General features: G+C 45.2%; 1 protein-coding gene and 1 non-coding gene across 2 annotated transcripts; both read left to right on the top strand.

Moving 5' to 3' along the window:
* The first annotated feature begins 2,716 nt into the window (after positions 1 to 2,716).
* LOC126058059 (U6 spliceosomal RNA) lies at positions 2,717 to 2,823 on the top strand. The gene has a single exon (XR_007513073.1). It is a non-coding gene; the product is annotated as a U6 spliceosomal RNA (small nuclear RNA).
* A 53-nt stretch (positions 2,824 to 2,876) lies between these two features.
* On the top strand, positions 2,877 to 4,123 carry LOC126058412 (C1GALT1-specific chaperone 1-like). The gene is given in 2 exon segments (XM_049853492.1): positions 2,877 to 3,116; positions 3,118 to 4,123. Coding segments are annotated over 2 exon segments (957 nt in total). The 3' UTR covers positions 3,835 to 4,123.
* Positions 4,124 to 9,804: the final 5,681 nt, after the last annotated feature.

Raw genomic sequence — 9,804 nt, forward strand, 5'->3', positions numbered from 1 at the left:
GTGGGCTCAAACATAGTGAAGATTTTAAGGATGGCGCAGGACCGGGCAGTGTTTCATTCTGTTGTGCACGGTGTCGCTTTGAGTCAGAAGCGGCTGAAGGTACCTAACAACAACAATTATTCAACCCAGTATAGGAGTCGAGTGGAGAGTGGGGACATCCCACTAGTTGGAAGGGAGCTGGGCAAGATCCCATAACTTTAATTCCTGCTCCAGGGCTCTGAACGCCACGTCATAGGCCTCATGCCAATTCCAGACTTTGGAAGATGCCGTAAATGTAGTTTCCCTTTGCAAAATGGGCTCAGACCATTCTGTTTCTGAGTAGCTTTTATGCTTTCTTCTGTCTTTGTTCTCACCTGTTATTTGTAGCTCACTCTCTGTCTCTCTCTCTGTGGCGTTTCTGTGTTGTCTGCTTCTCAATATCACCCTATTCTCAGTTGGGGCTTCTAATCTGCTATAAAATATGTAGTTTTTCTCCTGGGAGCCCTGCGTCAGTTTCAGGCCTGGTTCCTCTCAGATTGTGAACTCCTTCTCTGGGCTGGTGGGTCCCAGGGATGGGACTGCTTCCTTTCCTCTTAGTGCTGCCTCCCATACCTTCCCCTTCGGTATTGTTCCTCTCATGGGACTGGTGGTCAAGTGGGAACAGCCTTCTGTTTCCCCTTTCCTTGTTGCCACTGCAAATAAGGACATGTTGTTGCTGTTATTAGCTGCCTTCTTGTCAGCCCCTACTCATGATGACCCCATGCACAACAGAATGAAATGCTGCCAGGTCCTGTGCTATCCCCATACTGATTGTGGATTGGTCTGTTGTGATCCATTGGGTTTTCATTGGCTGATTTTTGGAAGTAGATCTCCAGGCCTTTCTTCCTACTCCCTCTTAGTCTGGAAGCTCTGCTGCAACCTGTTAAGCATCACAGCAACATGTAAGCCGCCACTGACAGATAGGCGGTAGCTGCACATGAAGAGCACTGGCTGGGAATTGCACCCAGGTTTCCTGCAGGGAAGGCGAGGAGTCTCCCACTGAGCCACCACTGCCTTCACAAATAAGGACCTGGGCCTCTTTAAGTTTTAAAGTGACCATGAGGGACTGGGGAAACAAACAGGAGAAAGTTTGTAATGTTTGCAGACTTTTATAAAATTCTAGTAGTCAAGATTCCCGGACAATAGTTCCAGACTTACTGGTACAAAGAAGTCTGTGAAAGTGTGTTAGGCTCTTCAAGTTGGGAGGAAAAAACACACCTGGGCTGACCTCACCTGCTGGAGGCTTAACGCAGGGTTACCTGGTGAGCAGAGCCATGAGCCATTGGGACCTGAGCGCCTTTAGTATTGGGGTGAACAGTAGTGTTTGTAAAGATCTAGAAAACGGACCCATCTCAGTTCTGGATTCCACAGTCCTACCTTTTGGTGTTTCAGGGTCATACTTCTGGGATAGGATTTATTGGAACACTTCTGTTATGGATTGAATTGTGTCCCTCCTTTTCCCGTGAAAGTATTATGGAAGTTCTCACTACTGTACCTGTGAATGTGACCCTGTCGGGAAACAAGGTTTTTCTTTTGTTATGTTAATTAGGTCAGACTGGAGTAGGGTGGGTCCTAAACCTAATCTCTTCTGAGTGGTGTCTTACAAAAAGAGCAGAACAGACCCATAGAGGGAGAAGGGTCACTTGAAGACCTGACTACAAGCCGAGGAATGCTCAGACCTACCAGAACCTGGGAGAGATGAGGAAGGGTCTTCTCCTGGAATGGACAGAGGTTGACCCTGCAGACACCCTGAATTTAAACTCCTGGCCTCCAAAACTTGAGACAATTCCTGTTCTTTAAAGCCATCCATGTGTGGTATTTTTATTATGGCAGCATTAGGAAACTGAGATAGGAGCCAAGATGTCAGTCACAGCTGGGTGCTGGGCAGTGGAAGGCATTGTTAGGACTGCTGGTTGAACTGATCCATGCATGGAAGCCACTAGAGGGTTGAGGAATGAAGCTACGAAGCTAGGGTGCTAGAGAGGCCAGCATGGGTATTAACATCACTGAGCACTACTGGGAGAAGAGGAAACCTTTGATTCAGGGCTGACGGTGAAACAGGATCTTGAGGTTCTGTACATTCATGGGGGTGCAGGAGAAACCATGGGCTCTGGTGTAGAACAGGCCTACATCTGAGGTCTGGATCTGCCACTGGCTGCCTCCATGCCTGAGGCCTCAACAACCCTGGGAGGAAAGAACCCCTGTTCCTACCTAAGAGGAGACGTTCTCTCCAGGGCCTGAGCTGGCTCTTCAAAACCCAAAACCTTTCCTAGCTCTTTTGATACTGCTACTTATTTATTTAGATTGGGAGGTTACTTGCCTGGCAGCGACAGCAGGCCTAACTGTTCCATTTTCCCCATAGTGACAGTAAAGTCCTGGCAGGGTAAGGAGGGCTAAGTGGCTCTTTGCCCGGGAAAGAAGGCTTGACTCAATCCCAATCCTTGAAGCCTTAGGTGTTGCAGGAGACCCTCAGTTTTCAGGGCTGGATCAATGCCAGTGGGTCTTTAGGTCATGCTTGTCAGCTCTGCAGTTGCCACCTCCCCCCGCACCCCCAACAGCCACTATGCTGCTCTTCTTGGAGTTCCTGGGTAGTGCAAATAGTTAAAGTGCTCAGCTGCTAACCAAGAGGCTGGAGGCCACTTAGAAGAAAGGTCTAGCAATCTGCTTCTGAAAAATCAGCCATTGAAAATCCTATGGAGTGCTCGCTTCGGCAGCACATATACTAAAATTGGAACGATACAGAGAAGATTAGCATGGCCCCTGCGCAAGGATGACACGCAAATTCGTGAAGCGTTCCATATTTTTCTAATCTTTTTCCTTTAAATATTTTAAGGATCTTTTTCTTCTTTATAGGAAAAATGCTTTCTGAAAGCAGTTCATTTTTGAAGGGTATGATGCTCGGAAGCATTTTCTGTGCCTTGATCACTATGCTAGGCCACATTAGGATTGGTCATGAAAATAGAATGCACCACCATGAGCATCATCACCTACAAGCTCCTAACAAAGAAGATATCTTGAAAATTTCAGATGATGAACGCATGGAGCTCAGTAAGAGCTTTCGGGTGTACTGTGTCACCCTTGTAAAACCCAAAGACGTTGAGTCTTTGGGCTGCAGTGAAGCAGACTTGGACCAAACACTGTGACAAAGCAGAGTTCTTCAGTTCTGAAAATGTTAAAGTGTTTGAATCAATTAATATGGAAACAGATGACATGTGGATAATGATGAGAAAAGCTTACGAATGTGCCTTTGATAAATATAAAGACCAATACAACTGGTTCTTCCTTGCACGCCCCACTACGTTTGCCATTATTGAAAACTTAAAGTATTTTTTGTTAAAAAAGGATCCATCACAGCCCTTCTACCTAGGCCACACTATAAAATCTGGTGACCTTGAATATGTGAGTGTGGAAGGAGGAATTGTCTTAAGCATAGGATCCATGAAAAGACTAAACAGCCTTCTCGGTATCCCTAAGAAGTGTCCTGAACAGGGAGGGATGATTTCGAAGCTATCTGAAGATAAGCAGCTAGCAGTCTGCCTGAAATGTGCTGGAGTGTTTGCAGAAAATGCAGAAGATTCTGAAGGAAAAGATGTATTTAATACCAAATCTGTTGGGCTTTTTATTAAAGAGGCAATGACTAATCAACCCCAGCAGGTAGTAGAAGGCTGTTGTTCAGATATGGCTGTTACTTTTAATGGACTGACCCCTAATCAGATGCATGTGATGATGTATGGGGTATACCGTCTTAGGGCATTTGGGCATATTTGTAATGATGCATTGGTTTTCTTACCTCCAAATGGTTCTGACAATGACTGAGAACTGGAATGAGCATATGTACACTGTATAGGACATGAGTTGTCATTATTTGTGGTAACAACTACATATCCAACACAGTGGTATGTCTCTTCTTTTCCTCTTTCTGTTTAAGTTGTGTTTTTTTTTTTTTTTTTGGTGACACTGGTATAATTACACATTAAAATTTAGTAGTAGATTTTTAAATGGGGTGGTATTGTTTTCCTCAAAAATACAAATGTGTTGGAAAGAAATGTTTTAAGAGTAGTAATTTTGCAGGTAAAGGGTATAGTTGTAAACACTGTATGTGGTAAATTCTAAATTATGAATATTAAAAAATCTAGTGCGATGCATATTTTTGCTGATTGGTTAAAAAAATTTAAATGTCTTTTCTAGGCTTCTAAGATATGTAGATGAATCTCTAGTTGTGAATTTGCGATTAAAGTAAAACTTCAAAAAAAAAAAAAAAGAAAATCCTATGGAGCACAGTTTTACTCTGACACAGTTATACTCAGGTATCCGTTGCCATCAAGTCAATTCCAGCTCACGGTGACCCTTTAGGACAGGGTAGAACTGCCCCCTAGGGTTGCCAAAGCTGTCATCTTTAGGGAAGCAGACTGCCACATTTTTCTCCCGCAGAGTGGCTGGTGGTTTCGAACCACTAATCTTTTGGTTAGCAGCCGAGCACTTAACTACTGTGCCACCAGGGCTCCTTTACTCATGTATAACCCAAGGCCATTGTCATTGGAAAGGCACCGTAGCATTTCCAAGGCTGTAATCTTTATGCAAGAAGACCGTGGCTTAACCGAGCATAGCTGAGTGCTTAACCACTGGGTCACAAGGGCTCCTGTAACTTCTATGCCACCTAATCAATGACGGAGGAGTCCTGGTGGTGCAGTGGTTAAGCATTTGGCTGCTAACTGAAAGGTAGGCAATTGGAACCCACCAGCTGCTTCATGGGAGAAAGATCTGGCAGTCTGCTTCTGTAGAGATTACAGCCTTGGAAACATGGGGCAGTTGTACTCTGTCCTATAGGGTCACTAAAAGTCAGAATCAACGCAGTAGCTAAGGGGCTTATGTAAATTACTCATGGCCAGGAAACAACCAGGGACGTGGCTGACTTTGCAAAAGTGAAGCATTTTGGAATTACCGTGATTCATTGAGGGCACACAACAACATATTCTATATACTTACTGTTAAAGCCCCTGGGCTACAGCACGACTTCATCGCTGGAAATGAGGCCCGGTTACCAAGAACAAGGCAGTGGAGGAGGGTGGCGCATGGCCTTGCTGGATTGCATGCTCAGCGACAAAGGGAGCACAGGTCGTGTGGTGACTGCACTCACTGCGACAGCAGCCGGCCTGGTACAAAGGGGCCAGTGTAAAATCTGACAGCACGTTCATTGCCACAGGAGTGCACCGCTGAAGTAAGGCTGATTTTTTTGACTCTGGCATTTGAGAGAACACTTTCCTCTCCTTTTGGATACCAAATAGCCCCAGCAGGAAATCCTACTTAAAGAGCCCTCTGTAACTGGGATCGCGTGTGTGTGCAAGCACGGCTGTGCACATGCGCGTGCTCATGGATCTGATCTCACCTCATTTTCTCGCACACATAGCGGTGGAGTCCCAAGTACGGGAGCAGGGCATTTGAAAAGTTAGGCCCTTGGAGAAATCTATCTCATGAGCGTGACGACTTCCTGTAGAGCTGAGAGAAACAGCAGTGTTACAGTCTCTTTCCCCTTTCTAACCGTTTATTATTTTCCTTTTTTTGGTTTTTGCTTCTAACATTTCCATGCATGCTTTCCAGATTTTATGCATTCCAAATTCTGGCATAAAATTAGCAGTGGCTGTAATCTGTGTTCTTTCATTCAAGAAATATTTACTAAAGGTGAGTCCCTGAGTGGTGCAAACAGTTAACATTCTCTGCTGCTAATTGAAAGGTTGGAGGTTTGGGTCAATCGAGAAGCACCTCAGAAGAAAGGCCTGGCAATCTACTTCTGAGAAATCAGCCGCTGGAAACCCTATGGAGCACAGTTCTACTCTGACACACATGGGTCACCATGAGTTGTAGTTGACATAACGGCAGCTTGTTTCGGTTTTGCTTTTTTAAAAAATATGGGCCAGCTCTAAGCTGGTGAAGACAACACGATTCAGGAAGTTTGGAGACTAATGGGGATGCCTCAGTTTCCTGGGGTGGGTGACTTTAAATAATAGGAGTTTATTTTCTCACAGTTCTGGGGGCTGGAAGTCCAAATCAGGGCCTCCACCATATTGATTCCTCTGAGTTTCTGGTGTCTGCATGTGTGATCTTTGGAGTTTCTTTGCTTATAGATGGGTTCTCACACGGTGTCCGGTGTCCTTCTTCCCCCTATGTGTGCATGTGTGTTTGTTCCGCTCTCTTTACAAGATGCCATTCAGAAGGGATTAGGTTTGGAAACCACCCTATTCTGGTATGACACCATAAACACAACAAAACAAAACTCCTACTTGTAAACAGGGTCATATTTGCAAGTTCAGTGGTTAGGGCTTCCACATTTCTTTTTGGGAGACACAATTCAATCCATAACAAGGAGAGACAGTGGAGTAGACAAGCAAGTATATACCCATTGCCATGGAGTCAATTCTGACTCACAGCGACCTTATAGGACAGAGTAAAACTGCCCATTAGGGTTTCCAAGGCTGTAAATCTTTTCAGAAGCTGACTGCCACATCTTTCTCCTGTGGAGTGGCCGGTGGGTTCGAACAAGACAGATTTGTTCATTTTTCTGGCAGTCCATTGTATATTCAATATTCTCCACCAACACCATAATTCGAACACATCAATTCTTCGGTTTTCCTTATTCAGGAGCCCTGGTGGTGCGGTTCAAAAGGTCAGCAGTTCAAATCCACCAGCTGGTCCTTGTAAACCCTGCGGGGCAATTCTACTCTGTCCTCTAGGGTTGATATGAGTCAGAATTGACTTGACAGCAACAGGTTAAAGGGTTCTTCCTTATTCATTGTCCAGCTCTTATATGCATATAAGGTGATTAAAAATACCATTGCTTGAGTCAGGTGCACCTTAGTCCTCAAGGTGACATTTTTGGTTTTTGACACTTTAAGGAGGTCTTTTGCAACAGATTCGCCCAACATTAAGACAGAAGTAACAGGTTAAAATTCAAGCTCAGGAGGGACTCTAAGATGCAGTTCTTTGGTCAGGACAGCCCCTCAGCTGTGCCCACAGGCAGGCCTCTCCCTTGGCCCCTGGGCCTCTTGTGCTGGTCTCTACCCTGTTCGGGCAAGTATTACAAAGCTGTTTCCCTTCCCAATAAGTGCCCAGATGCACCCACTCCGCAGGAAGCCTCCTACCTGAAGCCACTGAGCTCTCGTTCCGTGGGTCAGCGCACCCACTGCAGCTCCCTTGCTCCGTGGCTGGGAAGCTCACTGCGCCATCTTGCACTGGTCTCCTGATGCCATTTCTCTGCCACTGCTTCTCACCGTCTCACACTGTCTCCAGTGTTACTGCTCTCTCTCTCCGTCACCTGGGCCTAGGAAGTTCTCAGTGCAGGGACTGTGGGTCAGTGCAGGGACTGGCTCTTCTACTTTGTGATACCAAGATCCCCCTGTCTGCCTCTGGGATGGTTCATTTTAAGCCTAGTGGGTGGGAAAAACTGACCAATCCCCTCGTTAGGGTTCCATATACCTTTTTACATGGTCCCAACTTCACAAGGGGAGCCGTGGTAGCACAGCGGTTAACAGCTATTTGAGCTACCGTTGCTAACCAGAAGGTCTGCAGTTTGAATCTACCAGCTGCTCCTTGGAAACCCTGTGGGGCAGTTCTACTCTGTCCTATAGGGTCGTTACGAGTTGGAATTGACTCAACAGTAACGGGATTGGATTGATTGATTAGAACCCCACAAGAAGGGCGCCATGCATCTTATTCACATTAGCAAGCTATCCAATCTCCTCGGTGGGCCACAAGAACCTGATTTGCATAATCTCACCCAACGGTGAGAGTTACAAGACCTTGGTGAGAAAGGCCATATGAAAGTGATCCATTACACCACAGGCCACCCCCTGGCTTTTCTAGCCATGGTTCTTTTATAACCATGGGAGAAAAACTTCCCTCTCCCAATCATTTTACCAGTCCCAAACAGTCATTAACAATTAGTCCTTCAGTAAAGTCGAGTCCTCAAGGTGAGGTTACTCAGCTACCAGCCATTCAGATCTGCTACAGGCATCCGTCTGATCTGGTCAGGCTCTCCAAAAGTCATCTTGTCTTCACCCTTTCTGGCCTCTGATAAAATTTAACTGAGAGAAAATTATTCCCTTGCTCTGAGCCTCATGAGGTATCAGCATTGCAAAACCTTTAAGGGACTTTAGGTTCAGCCACTGTACTCTATTCCAGAGTGCCTTCTCCTTACTCTACTCTTTCACAGTTACTGTTTCTACAATTACAGCTTTTATAAAATCACAATTAACCCTGTCAACAATCAATACTCACAACAGAATCAGAGAGTCCTATCAATACCTTCTCACAGCCTTTCTTCCCCAGACCCATCAGGAAAAGAGGAAACTATTCATTAGGGATCCTCCCTTGTCTCCCTCATGTTGACTGTGAGCACACTCATGAAAGCGTGTAAAACAGCCCCTTCATGCCTTTATCCCCTCCTTTTTTAGATAAAAAAAAAAAAAAAAATTTAGATAGCCACTGTTTAAATTGCCTGTCCCTATCAAATCAGTACTCTGAGGAGACAAGCATGTTCCTTGGCCTGAAGAATCTTCTGTTCCGGTTGGGACTTTGAGCATCTGCATTCATAAGCAAAGTCCAGTTCAGAGCAAGCCAACAAACTGGAGCAATTTACGCCAGTTCACAGTGTCAAACGCCTCTCTCTCTCTCTTCATTTGATTGGGTTCTGATCAGCTCATCCCTAGCTCCCATGGGCTTGGTCAATGGGTACCAGCTGTAGGCTCGTGAGTCCACACACATCCCTACACTTCAGACCAGCCAGCCCTTTCTCTTTCATCCCTAGCCTCCATGGGCTAGGTCAGTGGGTGCCAACTGAACATGTCCAAACCTTGCCTGTCTTCATTGCTGCACCTTTCCCACTTCTAGTCATCAAGTGAACCCAAGTGGTAACGATAAGTGAGCATACCGGGCTTTCTACTCACTGGCTTCCTTTAACTTCAGTCCTAGAAGGGGGTTCTTCTGATGGTCACTGACTTTTCCAGTCTCAGTGCACCCAAAAACAAACCTCTTGCTCGAAATTCAAAGAGAAACACAGATTGCAGGTCCTTTCTTCAAATGAAAATCTCTTATTCTCTTAGCAGTTCTTGGTGGGTCTGAATGTCTTTTCAAATGCAAATTTCCTGGCTGGAAAGATTCTGAGTGAGGTTCAAGCTTTCCATCTTAGCCCCCAGTACACTACACACAGGGCTACTGCATTCAATCCAATTTTGAACTGTTTCTTTTGGGCAAATCCTAGTTCCATTTTAGCATATCCAGCCAAGTATTGCCTGAAGGTGGAGTTACACATTCTCTGTTACATACAATAGTCAATATTCATTTCCATCACACATGTAGGTCTGTTTTACAACACTGGTAGGAGAAACATTCAATATCCATCATACATTCAAATGCACACATAAACCTTTCTAAAACATTCCAGTTTCTTCTACTCTTCTCTACTCCTTGACTATCTTCCAATTCATATGCACGTGATCTTGGGCCTCTGGCTGGGAGGAACCAGAAGACTCTGGCTCCCTATCCATCGTCTTGTTTAACTGGTCTGGCTTTTGCCCCAAGCCACTCTAGGTGCAGCTTTTTTCCCATCAGATGCAGCATAATATCTCTTACGTTTCTTTCAGCCGTTACAGTTAACGACAACCAAGGTAACCATCTAAGAATCAAAAGTTTCACCTCCCACAACTCTTCATTCTTTCTCTTACAAAGTCCCATGTTTCTATGAGCCTGGAGCCACTGCAATGAGTCTCACTTCTGACACCAACTATAAAAATG

Source organism: Elephas maximus, chromosome 1, assembly GCF_024166365.1.
Source record: "Elephas maximus indicus isolate mEleMax1 chromosome 1, mEleMax1 primary haplotype, whole genome shotgun sequence".
Lineage (NCBI taxonomy): Eukaryota > Metazoa > Chordata > Mammalia > Proboscidea > Elephantidae > Elephas > Elephas maximus.